The following is a 13,755-nucleotide window of genomic DNA, read 5'->3' on the forward strand; positions in this document are numbered from 1 at the left end:
CTGAAGACTGTGATGTACCAGCCCATCGTCTTCTCTGTTCTCCATTTTTCTTTGTAACTGCCTTTTCTTACCACAGCAAAGTGCCCACGTTCGTTCGAATGCTAGCCCCAGAGGGAGCCCTGAATATACATGAAAAGGCATGGAATGCCTATCCTTACTGCAGAACTGGTAAGTGCAGACCGGGCTGGAAGCTGGAGTAGGGGCCCCAAGCTAGGTGGAGGGTATGGTCAAGTAGGTCAAGTAGGGGTGGCCGTGAATTAGGGTTTTGTGTTTCACCTCCATTTTCCAGAGTAAGTCAGTGAAAGGATGAGCTTGGGGACTCCCCCCCACCTCAGGCTGGTGGTGAGTGTCACTGTCGTCTAGTTGAGTGTGGCAGCCATCTGGGGGGGAACCACCAAGTAGTCACAGCCTGAGATGGCACAGAACCAGCCCCTCTTGGTTGGGTTGGTATAATAATGATGACTGTTTTCACTGTTTACAGAAGCAGTGTTCTCTGTTTAAATTGTGGAAAATACATACAAACAGAAGAAAATAATCACCCAGGCTGCTTCCATTTCTAGATAGTCAGTGTTGACATTTTGGTGTCTTTTTATCTAGTCCTTTTTTTAATGCTTACGCGTTTATCTCCAGGCGCATTTTGAAGACAAATTTTAGATCAAATCATACTAATTCTTAAATTGCTCATTTTTTATTTAGAATCTTTTCCCTGTCACCATAGAGTCTGCTATTTTTTAAGTTTGTAATGTCTGCGTAGTGTTCCATCCTGTGAGAGCACTGTGATCTTTCTAAACCACTTACTTATTGTTAAATATTGAAATTTCCAGTTTAATGTACTGTATCTGGGTTTGGCTTAGAAACCAGCTTTGAGACCAAGGAACTCTTGAAAGAGGCAGTCATAGGAAAGGACCTATAGGGTGATTTTCTTGCCCTGGGAGAGGGCCAGGCCTGACACCAAGAAAACGTAGCAATGAAATCCTGATTTTTTTTTTAAGATGATGTTATTTATTTATTTGACAGACAGAGATCACAAGTAGGCAGAGAGGCAGCCAGGGGCCGGGGCGGGGTGGAGGCGGGGGCGGGCAGGGTGCGCAGGAAGCAGGCTCCCTGCTGAGCAGAGAGCCTGATGCAGGGCTCGATTCCAGGACCTGATCATGACCTGAGCAGAAGGCAGAGGCTTTAACCCACTGAGCCACCCAGGCGTCCCCAAAATCTGATTTTGTTGGGAAAAAGTTGGAATAAGCCCAATTTTTTTAATGACAAAGGATTTAGAAACAGCTATCCCCTAAATATATAACACACAGAATATACATGCCAGATTTGTGGGGTAGAGGAGGGAGTTCACTGCTCAGAGCCCTGAAATGATGGCTTATAAAAACCAGCATATTCTATAATTTAAGGTGGGAGTAGAGGTGGAATTATTGTCTTAATCTTGGTTAGCCTCCTAACTAGAATTTCTGGAAAGGAAAGACTTGAAGGCAGAGAACTTTCTATTCTAGACCTTCTGGAGTTCCCTTTGAGTAGTTCAGACTCTTAGCTTTTTAGGATTCCTAGGTCTTGAGGGCTAATACCGATCCATAACCTCAGAGGTCCCCTAGAACTTGAGTGTGAGTTGAGTGACCTTTCCCCTAGACAGCCCACATTTGTCGGCATAAACAGTCTGGCTCTGAGGCCCTCCTGGCAGCCTCTACCTCCGTGTACTGTTACACTTGCCTTACTTGTCAGACTCCCCAGATTGTACCTGATGAGGGTGCTCCACCCATGTAGTCCTTATCCCGTGGACTTTGGGAACGACTAAAGTCTAGAGCAATAATCTCTCTCTCTAGTCCTCAGTGACCCTGCAGAGGTTGAAGCACCTGGTGTCAGGAGATATACAATCATGGATGGAACCTGGGATGTGTAACACTTAGAGTTTCACTGACATAGCTGAAAACGCAAATGTCACTACTCCCTGGACATTGAGCAGGAAGTTGTTAAATTCTTGGAAAAGAGGCAGGCACATGCTTTCTTAAGACAGTGTGCACTGTGGCTGGGTGTGTCTTGTCTAGGGCCAAAGGTGAATTTTCTTTATGTTCAGGAGAGTTGCCATTGAACATGCGACATAAGAACCTTAAGCAACTTGGCATAAGGCAGGCAACCCGACAGCTGGACTCCTCCATGCCTGGGTCAGTGTTCTGCATACAGAGCTTTTGCCAACGGAGAGATGCTGCTACGCCTCTGTCCTCTGTGTAATTCTGGGGAGAGCATGCTACAGCCGACATGGGCATTTTTCTAGACACCCAGTGTTCCTTCACATATTGTCTTGATCCTTGGCCGAAAGAAAAAAAAAAAAAAGAAAAATATAATTTCTAAATATTCACTGAAGAGGAGAAGCAGGGAGTAGGGGAGGAAAGGTTGGTTTCCTCAAGTGGGTGCTGACCTCACAGCGAGAACCCTCCATCATACAGAACGGGTATATGTTAACTCTTAGATCTGCTTAGTTGGACATCGCTCTTTTAAAGTCGGAGATAGGAATAAGAAGGCTACTTTCCAGTTCCCTCTGGGGATTGGTGGGAGAAAGATCAGTAATTCAGACCCCTTTGCAAGGCAGGATTAGATTAAAGTTTGAGGTGGGAATGGGTTAAGGAGCATAGGGTAAAAGTCCACGTGCCTTTTAGAAGGCTCTGCCCTCACTCTGAGTGGGACAAAAACAGATTTGTGATACTTTGTGCACTATCTGCTTTTTCTGTCCTCTTATTTCTTTCTGTTTCTTTCCTCCTGATGCTGATAGGTTAGGACAGGACGGGGGTGGTTAAGAGGGGGCAGGGCCTGTGAAAGAAAGTGAGAGGGAAATAAATGTTTCTCCTCCTGCCTCTCCCTCTAACCTTAACCCTGACCTGAGTACAGTCTCACTAAACCATGGTTTTAAAGTACCTTATTAGTCTTATTTGGAGAGCCCTATTTCCCAACTGCAAAGGATTTCCTGAGACACCCCCCACCCTGCCCCAGTGTACCTAGGGTTGCAGTTTAAAGAAAAGGAAATGGTCTGAATGCAGAGGGGTTGGGAGGGACAGCAGGCAGGACTAGAGAAGACTGGGGGAGATTGGTCACCCAGGTTGGCATTAAAGGCCAGGGAGGGTCAGCACCCTTATAGGTTCAGAAACCTAGTTCATCAGAACTTAGTGGATCCTTTCCTCAGGGTCCAGGAAAGACTGATGTACGAAAACCCCAAATGCCAATATGTTAAGTTATATTGAAATACAGAATTACCAATGACACTGGGTAATCCTTTTTGCCGATTAAGGATTAAGGTGTTCTTCCCTTGTGAGCTCTTCCCCTTGGGAAACTGGAGTAGAGTCAGAATGCCAACATGCAGTGGACATGCCTGTTGGCTTAAATGATCAGACTCTTGTGTCTGTTGATGAGCATATTCCATCCCTACAGAGGCCAGACTAGAAGATTGCTTGGAAACATGGGTTCAGAGTCTGGTGGTTAGTTGGGGGAACCTTAATGGCTCGTGTCATCAAACCGCATCTGGCTGACCCCGCGGTCTTCGTTCTAGAGATGGAGCTAGACGAGCCACATAGGCAGCCCGAGGCTCTGGCCGTCAGCGCAGCACAGGAGAATTGCTGCCGACCTGGCCTCTGCACACTTCTACTCAATGAATATCATGCCCACCGTTTCCTTTTTTTGTTAACTGATTTTCTCCAAGCTGATAACGGAGAGATTAGTTGAGTAGGTCATGTGGTTATAATCCTAACCCGATGCTTTCTTGCAAGTACCTTTCACTGGATACAGGGAAATGACTAGTAGTTTCTTGGATTGTTTCTCCACAAGGTGGACCTTATCCCTTATATTTCACCCTTCCCTTCTCTTCATCTCAGAGGTAACCGTAGTTTCAGCTTTGGAGTTACGGAGTTTGACCGTTAGCCCCATAAACTGTCCCATATGGCTGTGTGACATCTGTCAGAGACTGAGATAACTCCTAAATTCAGAGGGTACAGAGTGATCTAGGCTGTTGTCAGGAGGAGAGCTGGGTTGTTCCCCAGTGACATTAGAGCTGTAGTCATTTTCTCTGATAAATAATTGAACTGCGGTTTCCGAGGGGTCTCATTACAATGAGCAGGAGCACAGAGGGCGCGAGGTTTGGTTACAATGAGAGGAAGCGTGCAGCAGGCAGACGGATAGTGCCTGGCCGGAAGTGCCCTCTCTGGGCCCCGGGAGGCGGCAGGACAGCAGGTGATCCTCTGAAGGCAGAGTGGCGGGTCCCAATGCTTCAGTGCGCCAGAGCCGGTCCCCTTTCCTCACCCAGCTGCAGAGAATCTTGGAGACTGATAGTGGCATCATTTTAATGAAATTCCGGATTGGGTCTCTTGGCTTCTGTAGGAGGGAAACTTGAGGGTTGGTGCATTTGAGGGACCAAATGCCCCCACGGGGCTTGAAGGGCGGTTGTGGACAAGCCCCGGGGTGTGGAGAACTCCTTACTGCCATGGTGCCTGGGCTCAAGGGGCAGATACTCATTCAGCCTCATTAATCTTTTCCTTTCTTTTTTCCATATCCTTGCCTTGGAGCAGTTATTACGGTAAGAATTCGGGGGAGCTGGCAGGTGGGTATCTGTGTGTTGGGGCGGGCATTGTAAATGATCTATAAGAAGAGAAGAAATAAAAATGTCACCACAAAAAAAAAAAAAAAGTCACCACACTGGCGATTCCTGGGTATTTGTGTCTGTCAACAGACTGGCGCTGTTGAAGCTTCATCCTCTCACTCCTACTGAGGAATCTGATAATTTGCAAAATGGCCTCTTGCCTTAAGCTCCATTGGCATGTGGCTTTGCAGGTCCAGCGCTCAGGACCGTGGGGCTCACATGTGCAGGATGACCCGAGACCCTCCCCTGCCCTTCCCGTGCCATACCTTCTCGGGGTTTCTGAAACCAGTTCAGCTGACCCAGTTGTGGCTTCCCCACGGGTGCAGCAGTGGACCCCAGGGAGCACTGTCCACTGGCAAAATAGAGAAGTCACCGAGGTGTCTTTTCTACGTCCACCCCCTGTGTCATTGCCCCTTCTCTCCACCCTCCTTGGCACCCTCATCCAGGTGCCTGTCCCTGCTGCTAAACAGAGGTGGCTTCTGCCAGCCTGATTCCGGCTGTGGAGTTCGGAGGTTCATGTGTGCCCCCTTCGAGGAGCACTACATTTTAAAAAGAACTAAGGGAAGAAGCACTGGGGATTCAGTAACGAGAAGAGAACTTCAGGCCTCAGCCAAATGCTGGCTGGTGGATGGGGTGCTCGTGAACCATTCCTTCTCAGGTTAATCATTAGCTCTCTGGGCGAAAGGCAGGATGGTCGAGTGGTTAAACCCGTGGATTTCAAAGTCAGATGAATCTGGTTTTGAGGCCCAGCTCTGTCATTGTCTCTGCGGCCTTGAAGAAGTCACCTCCCACCTTTGAACTTCACTTTCCTCATCTGTAAAATGAGGATAATATTACTAGAGCCGTCACAGGCTGGGATGAGAATTGAACAAGAGAATGTGCCCCTAGCATATTGTGGGCTCCTAGTCAAGTTAGCTAGTCCTGTAAGGGAGAGCCCGGAGTCTCTCAACCACCTGCCCTCAGTGATGGGAGATGGTTACTCTCCAACTTTGAGGCTGGTGACCATGTTTTCCCCCCTTGCAGAATGAATACATGAAAGAAGACTTTCTGATTAAAATTGAAACCTGGCACAAACCAGATCTTGGCACCCAGGAGAATGTAAGTAGTGCTTCCAAGAGCCCAGGGACTTCCAGGCTGCGGGGTGGGGTCTTGAGGCTCTGCCCACAGGCTTCTTTGTCCCTGTCTCGGGGCCATCTCTGTGGTCCCGTTTTAATAGCCTGTGCTTAGACGCTTCCTACCATTATGGGATTGCTCTGTCTCCAGTTTGCAAAACATGATCTCCAAAGATTCCTTCTAAGGCCTTCTCATAGAGCTAAGATTGGTCTAAAATGCAAATCTTGATATAGAGGAACTATATTTTTAAAACATGAAGATTACAGCCTCTATAGAGCACAACGAGAACTCCTCAATTCTAACATGCACCTGTCCTTTTGACCTCAGCAATTCCACACCTAGGAATTTGTCATGTAGCTATCCTTCCACAGGTATGAAATAACTTAGCCACAAAGAGATTCATTGCAGCGTTTTCCATGTAGCCAAAGGTGAAAAACAGTGTAAGAGTCCATCAGTAGAACACAGTTAAACTGTGGCACAGCCATACGGTGGTATAGTATGTAGCCATTAAAAAGAACCAGTAGAAAACAGCCTTTAAGATAAAGTGATGCAGAACCATGTGTGTGCTACCGTTTGTTCGAAGAGAAAAATCTGTACATGGATGTTTGTCTGTGCATGGAATCCAGTAGCAGTGACATTCCTTGGGAGGGGTCGAAAAGTTTTTTTTTTTTCTTTGAAAGATTTTATTTATTTATTTGACAGAGAGAGGCACAGCAAGAGAGGGAACACAAGCAGGGGGAGTGGGAGACGGAGAAGCAGGCTTCCTGCAGAGCAGGGTGCCTGATGGGGGCTCGATCCCAGGACCCCAGGACCATGACCTGAGCCGAAGGCAGACACTTAACGACTGAGCCACCCAGGTGCCCCAAGAAAAAGTTTTTAAAAGCATTAATGTAGGGGGTGCCTGGGTGGCTCAGTTAAGCGTCCAACTCTTGATTTCGGCTCAGGTCATGATCTCAGGGCCGTGGGATCAAGCACTGCATTGGGCTTCAGGCTGAGCACAGAGTCTGCTTGAGATTCTCTTTCCCTCTCCCTCTCCCCCCTGCTCACATGCATGCCTGTGCGCACATCCTCTTTCTGTCTCTCTAAATAAATAATAAATAAATAAAATCTTTAAAAAAAAATCAAAGTAAGCAGTCTGTGGCTAAACAGGCAGTATGTCCATGAGTGCTTGTGGTTAGTCTTTACAAAGGGGAACACACGGAAATCACATATAAGTGCTGTAGGCAGCCCTGCATGTTGTGGCCTGCTGAAACCAGAGCAGTAGTTCTCACACATGTATCTACTTAAAACCCTCCTCCCATTCCTTTGGATAACTTTGCATGTAATTCTTTACTGGTGGGAATCTCACGTCTATGGCTACGGGAATAGCTGTTCCTGGGTCTTCATTCTGGATAAAGGGTGCTTTTTAGCTGACAAAAACTACACTATGGTCCTGCTTCTTCCTGCAGGTGCATAAACTGGAGCCTGAGGCATGGAAACACGTGGAAGCCATATACATAGACATTGCAGATCGAAGCCAAGTGCTTAGCAAGGTAGGAGCTGTTTAACGAGGTTGGCGGCCATTGAGATGCAAAATGACTTCTAAGTGTCAGGGAAACCAGGGAACCATACCCAGCTTGGCTCAAAGGGAAGTTCTCTCTTGGCTGTTTTGTTTTTTGTTTTTTGTTTTTTTATCTTTTAAATTAGAATTAAGAATTCTCTTATCTTGATTTGGGGATTCCACCAAGAAGATACTGGCCTGTTTGGCCTCTGGAAATATCACCAGACAATGTAGGTACTGAGGATAATTTGCTCAGCCGAAATGACACTTAACCTGAAACTAGTTCTCAAATTCATTTTCTCCAACCCAGTCATTAAAAAACGTTCATTGCCTGCCTGTTATGTTTGGAAGAATATATGAAAAGTCAGATGCCCTCCCCTCAAAAAGTTGGTGGTGGCTTCTCGAGTAACACAAATGGCAGCACACGCCTAGAAAAGGACAGTCTCTGCTAGACCATGAACTTGGAGAGAGCAGGGACCAGGTCTGTCCTGCTCGGTGCTGAGTTCCTAGGAGTATTTCTTTAGGGAAGGAAAGGTTAGGTTCCTGCTCATTTAGTACTCTTCCTATTTGACAGAGGCCTGTTGGGATCAGAGCAGAGGAATTTGGCTCTCCGCCTGTTGGTGGGGAGTAGTGTTTGCTCTCCATGTCCCAGGGGTACGATACCTCTTTCCTGGAGTCACTCTCTCTGTGCTTAAAATATCTTGATTTGTGCATTTCCAAGAAGATGTGAAAACTATCTTGTGTTTTCCTTGCCTATATCCTCACTTCCACCCTCAAAAGTGAGTGGGTTTTTCAAAACACTTTTTATTTGAAGTATAGCAAAGTGAATATATCCCAATTGTGTAGCTGGATGGATTTTCTCAAATTGAACATATCCACATATTTCTCAAACAGAAATGCTAATGGAGAGTATGACTCTCTGTGTATTTTGTCAACTCTGGTTGTTTTGTGTGAGTAGAGAGCAGCAGAGGTGGGGAAGATCTAATTTATTTGTGTTTCATTTGTTTAAGAATAGTCGACACAAAAGGCTTTTTTTTTTTTAAGTACACATAAATCATCTTCTTAGCTTTGGGAAATATTTGATGACTTGTGTGTCTATGTGTGTGATTTGTTTTCTTGACTATTTTTTTAAGTAGTTATCATAGTAAGTTTGCCTTCCCTGAGCCTGTATTAGCCAGGGCAGAAGAAAAACCAAAGATTAAACTTTCCTTGAGGCTGATTCACATACAGCTTTGGCTACATTGTAACTAGGCGAAGTGAGGCTGACAGTAGTACACAAGAGGATAGGTTCTATACATGGGATATTCCCAGTAATGATTTTATTAAACAAGTCAGTTAACTCTGACTTGTTTTATAGTCAGAGTTATATAAAACACTCTGGCCGCGTTTTATGGTCACCCGCAGAGGTTTAAAAAACAGACTATGCTGCCCTTACCTACAGATATTCTTTTTTTTTTTTTATGAACGTTGAAATTTAATAAAATAATATCTAACACTTTTGAGTACTTAACAATTATGAGATGATTCAGTGCTTTTCAAAAGGATCTGTTGTTTCTGGTTCTCTTTTTTTTTTTTTTTTAAGATTTTATTTATTTATTTGACAGAGCTCACAAGTAGACAGGCAGGCAGAGAGAGAGGTGGGGGGGGAAGCAGGCTCCCTGCTGAGCAGGGAGCCTGATGTGGGGCTCTATCCCAGGACCCTGGGATCATGACCTGAGCTGAAGGCAGAGGCTTTAACCCACTGAGCCACCCAGGCGCCCCTGTTTCTGGTTCTCTTAACAGCAGTCTTTGTATTGCTTTTATTTTTTTTTTAATTTTTTAATTTTTTTAATAAACATATAATGTATTTTTAGCCCCAGGGGTACAGGTCTGTGAATCGCCGGGTTTACACACTTCACAGCACTCACCATAGCACATACCCTCCCCAATGTCCATAACCCCACCACCCTCTCCCTCCCCCACTCCACCCAGCAACCCTCAGTTTGTTTTGTGAGATTAAGAGTTTCTTATGGTTTATCTCCCTCCCGATCCCATCTTGTTTCATTTATTCTTTTCCTACCCCTCAAACCCTCCATGTTGCATCTCCACTTCCTCATATCAGGGAGATCATATGATAGTTGTCTTTCTCCGATTGACTTATTTCGCTAAGCATAATACCCTCTAGCTCCATCCATGTCATTGCAAATGGCAAGATTTCATTTCTTTTGATGGCTGCGTGGTATTCCATTGTATATATATATATATACCACATCTTCTTTATCCATTCATCTAGGTTCTTTCCATAGTTTGGCTATTGTGGACATTGCTACCTGTAGATATTCTTACTTGCTGGATTTTAGGTGGAGTGGCCCAGAAATCTGAATTTTGAAAAACTTTTCCGTAGTAATTTGGATGCTTATCCCGGTTGAAAATCTCTGTCTTAAACAGTGGAAATATGTGCCTACTCAGACAGTCCTGTGACACGTTAATATGGGTAACATTGAAAACAAACCATGGCAGAGAAGATCACAGCGCTTCTCTGAGGCAAATGTAAACCGTTATGTATCGTGTTTATAACATTTTCCCATATTTTCTCTACACCAGCAGCTTGGAGACTGGTATGAAGTATACTCTCATGGAAAGATCTAATCTCTGTCTCCCTCCCTCTCCCTCCCTCCCCCTCCTTCTCCCTCCCTCTCCTCCTTACTCCCTTCTTCTCCCTCCCTCTTTCCCTTCCTCCCCAACTCCAATTCTACAACTTCTCTCAGGATTACAAGGCAGAGGAAGACCCAGCAAAATTTAAATCTATCAAAACAGGCCGAGGACCCTTGGGCCCAAATTGGAAGGTGCAGTTCACACCCTCACCACCAGGGGGCAGGGCATTGCATGGGCAGACCTCTCCCCAGGGAGGGTGGGCTAAGGAAGAATCGGAAGTCCGCCCTCTTAGTTACCTGCCTGCCTATATGTGTGTCTCTAATACAGCAAGAACTTGTAAATCAGAAAGACTGCCCGTACATGTGTGCATACAAATTGGTTACTGTCAAGTTCAAGTGGTGGGGCCTGCAGAACAAAGTGGAAAACTTTATACATAAGGTAAATGACCAGGGTGAGGCCTTCCATGTCTCTGTGTGTGTGTTTGTGTGTGTGTGTGTATGTTGGTGGGAGTGTATTTTGCCCAAGAGAAGATCATACAACCCAAGTGACTTGTGTCCAACGGTGACTGACATCAGAATATTTCAGTTTGATTTCCCTGACCTCCATTTCCCCTTTCACTTAACTGTTCTACAGCTTAATGCCATCTATCCAGGGGCACCACATGTGACAGGGAAGGAAACTGAAGTGAAAAAAAAAAAGAAAGAAAGAAACAGGAAGGGGCTTGCTATGACCGAACTGCAGATAAAACTCAAGTCTTTCTCTTCTCATGAAGCCAAAAGGCAAGAGGCTCTAGGAGTCAAATTCTCCGGTGCCCTGAATTCTTGAACCAGACAGACCTAAGGCATTTTTATAGCTTTTTCTCTGATGTGTTAGAGCCTCATTCTTGGGCCCCCTTGTGTAGCTGCTGGCCAGTTTTAACCTGGCCTTGGGCTCTAGAGACAAGAGGGACCGTTTACACAGTTGTTTCTGGGCCTTGGCTGACCCATGAGCTCGTAGCTGCCTGTCTTGGTAGCATTTTGGGCACAGGGCCTAGCTCTGGGGTAGGTACCTGTACTCTCCAGGGGGCTTCCTCCTCCTTGAAGCAATACCTATTGTCATGTGAGGACAAAAGTCACTGACCTTTGGGACCTGTGGGCTCATTTGTGTAAGCCAGCCAGGCACCTCTTCTCCTGACCTCTTCAAGAAAGTGGGCTTAGTAATACGGAGATTGTGGGAGGGGAGCTGCAGCAGTGGCCTCTACCTTCTGAGTTCTAACTAGGTCCCCTCCTTTTTGTAGCAAGAAAGGCGTCTGTTTACAAACTTCCACAGGCAGCTGTTCTGTTGGCTCGATAAGTGGGTTGACCTGACTATGGACGACATCCGAAGGATGGAAGAAGAGACGAAGAGACAGTTAGATGAGGTAAGTGGGCTCCTGGAGGAGACTGGGCTCCCGGCTTTGTAAATCCATGAAGGAGACTGCCCCGTGGGGCTGTTCCTGAGGGCACCACCTGTGGCTCGAGGAACATATTTGTGTCCGCGGGAGTAAAGTCTGGTGCCAGGTAGTTGAGAACCTCGAGGACGAGAACAGCTAGTGCTCTTGAACTGGCAGTCTAGCCGAGGTCTTGGCATATTGAGGGAGACAAATATGGCAGTGTGTGCCGCATGCCAAGTGAGTAACTGCAGTGGTTCTTCAGAACTGGGGGGGGTTGGGGAAGTCCCGCTGGGCTCCAGTATTGGAGGTGACTGTGGGAGGAGGCAGGCTGGCCCGAGGCGTGAGGACCATCCATGCCCCCCACGGAGGACAGCAACAGCTCAGCCACAAATAACTACTCTGTAAGGTTGTTTTGAGCTCTTTTTAGAGTTTGGACCCTTGGCTCTTTGTGGTGGGGAGAAGGGAGGGCTTGGCATGGAGCCAAGGAGGAGGGCTGTCTGCTCCATGAGAGCTGAAGGCCTAACGCTCCTGCCTCATTTGGGGATGCTTCTTTGCGAGACTCACTCTGAGATCGTCAGTAAGGAAGGTTCATGTCCTGCCTGTGTTTGAGGGCACCATTCTAGGGCTTTTACCCACACCATCTCCTATGATCCTCGCCATACCTGTGAGGAGACGCCACTGTTCTTGCCACCCTCCGATGAGGTAGGTAGAGGCTGAGAGTCCAGCTCTGTGCCCAAGGTCATACAGCCTGCAGGTGACACAGTCAGGTTAAGAGCCATAGCTCTCAGTCACTTGGCTTCTCTTCCTCCCTTAAATGCCATCTGGGGCCCTCCTGCCCTCTTGGGGCTAAAAATAAGACAGGAAGGTCTGTTTCATAACTGCCATCCATTTCTCCCTCCTTGCCCTGGGTGGGTTGGCCTGGAGCCAGAAGTCGGCAGGCATCACTGTGCCCAGCCTTGCCCAGCTCCCCAGCAGTGCCTCGGACAAGACCCAGGCCTGACTGCCCGCGGCGCCCCCGTTTCATGGGGCTGGTCTTGGGTGCAGACTTGGCCCAGGAGTTCTTCCTTTCTTAGCTCCTGTTGAAGGCAGATGTTCTGGTTATTCATCCAGCTACATTTGGCAGGGAAGTGGCAGGATTTTGGACACGAGTCCTGATTCTTCGGCTAAGGATCTTCAGGAAGTGGTAGGTGTTAATGTCCAGGATGCTGGGGATTCTGGCTATGTAAAAGAGGCCTGAGTGCTTTTGGTTACCTGAGTCCTGACCAAAAAAAGGGGAAAAGTTACCAAACAGAGCTGTGTGGAGACTTTGGGGTTTAGCCTGGAGCCTTAGGCACCCACACCTGACAAAGGCCAGCCGAAAGTATGCAGGGGTTCAGGGAAGCATTTATGGATAGCCTTTCACTCTTTGGGTAGAATTTGAATTCCTGGAGCTGGAAGAACTCTCCAGAGGAGCTACTGGATCTGCCTCCCTCAGATCCAAAGTTTGAAAGCCTTCACCATTAGGGAAGTCTTTTTGTGTGTTCCTCCCTTCTCTCTGTGTGTTCCTCCATTCTGTGGAGAATTTTGCAAAAAACCTAGAAGACCACTATCCTCCAGGATAACTGCGAATGCAGGAACCTGTTTTAGAATTGGAATTTTATTTTATTTTATTTATTTAAAGATTTTATTATTTTGAGAGAGAGAGCACAAACTGGGGAGAGGGGCAGAGGGAGAAGCAGACTCCCTGCTGAGCAGGGAGCCCAATACAGGACCTGATCCCAGAACCCTGGGATCATGACCCGAGCCAAAGGCAGACACTTAACCTATGGAGCCACCCAGGTGCCCCTAGAATTGGAATTTTAAATAGTTTGTAGGGGAACGGAAAGCAAAACCAAGTATGTGTCACTGGGGGACATCCTTTGACCCCATTAGCAACTGTACTGGACTTTTGTGTGCTAACTATACCTCAGACTTGGTTTTTTTGCTCTTTTTTCCCCCCCTTTCCTCCTAAAAATATTCTTATCAGCTTTATTTTTAGTTTCATTCCTTAATTTAAAAAAAAATCCCACTTTATTGGGATATAACTGATACACAGAAAGCCGGACAGGGGTGCCTGGGTGGCTCAGTCAGTTAAGCCTCCGACTCTTGGTTTCAGCTCAGGTCATGATCTCTCTCTTGGGAGATGGAGCTCTGCGGGGAATTCAGCAGACAGTTGGCTTCCCCTCTGCCTTTGCCCCCCCCCCACCCTGCTTGTGCTCTCTTGCTCTCGTAAGTAAATAAAATCTTAAAAAAAAAAAAAAAGAGTTACACTTATTTATTTAAGAGAGAGCATGTGCATGAGCAGTTCAGGGGGTAGGCAGGAGCGGGAGGGGGAGGATCTTAAGCAGGCTCATGCTCAGTGAGGAACCCGATGCAGGGTTGGATCTAACTACCCTGAGATCATGATCTGAGCCGAAA

At 46.7% G+C, this 13,755-nt stretch overlaps 1 protein-coding gene across 1 annotated transcript in view; it reads left to right on the forward strand.

The window, feature by feature from the left end:
• Positions 1-13,755, forward strand: part of PITPNA (phosphatidylinositol transfer protein alpha) — a 38,877-nt gene that overhangs the window by 12,738 nt on the left and 12,384 nt on the right. The window contains exons 4-10 of the mRNA XM_080825814.1: positions 77-168; positions 4,551-4,558; positions 5,645-5,719; positions 7,183-7,266; positions 10,022-10,099; positions 10,236-10,346; positions 11,185-11,307. Coding sequence (XP_080681940.1) covers positions 77-168; positions 4,551-4,558; positions 5,645-5,719; positions 7,183-7,266; positions 10,022-10,099; positions 10,236-10,346; positions 11,185-11,307 — 571 coding nt within the window. The remainder of the gene's footprint in view (positions 1-76; positions 169-4,550; positions 4,559-5,644; positions 5,720-7,182; positions 7,267-10,021; positions 10,100-10,235; positions 10,347-11,184; positions 11,308-13,755) is intronic.

Source organism: Martes martes, assembly GCF_963455335.1.
Source record: "Martes martes genome assembly, chromosome: 16".
Classification (NCBI taxonomy): Eukaryota; Metazoa; Chordata; class Mammalia; order Carnivora; family Mustelidae; genus Martes; species Martes martes.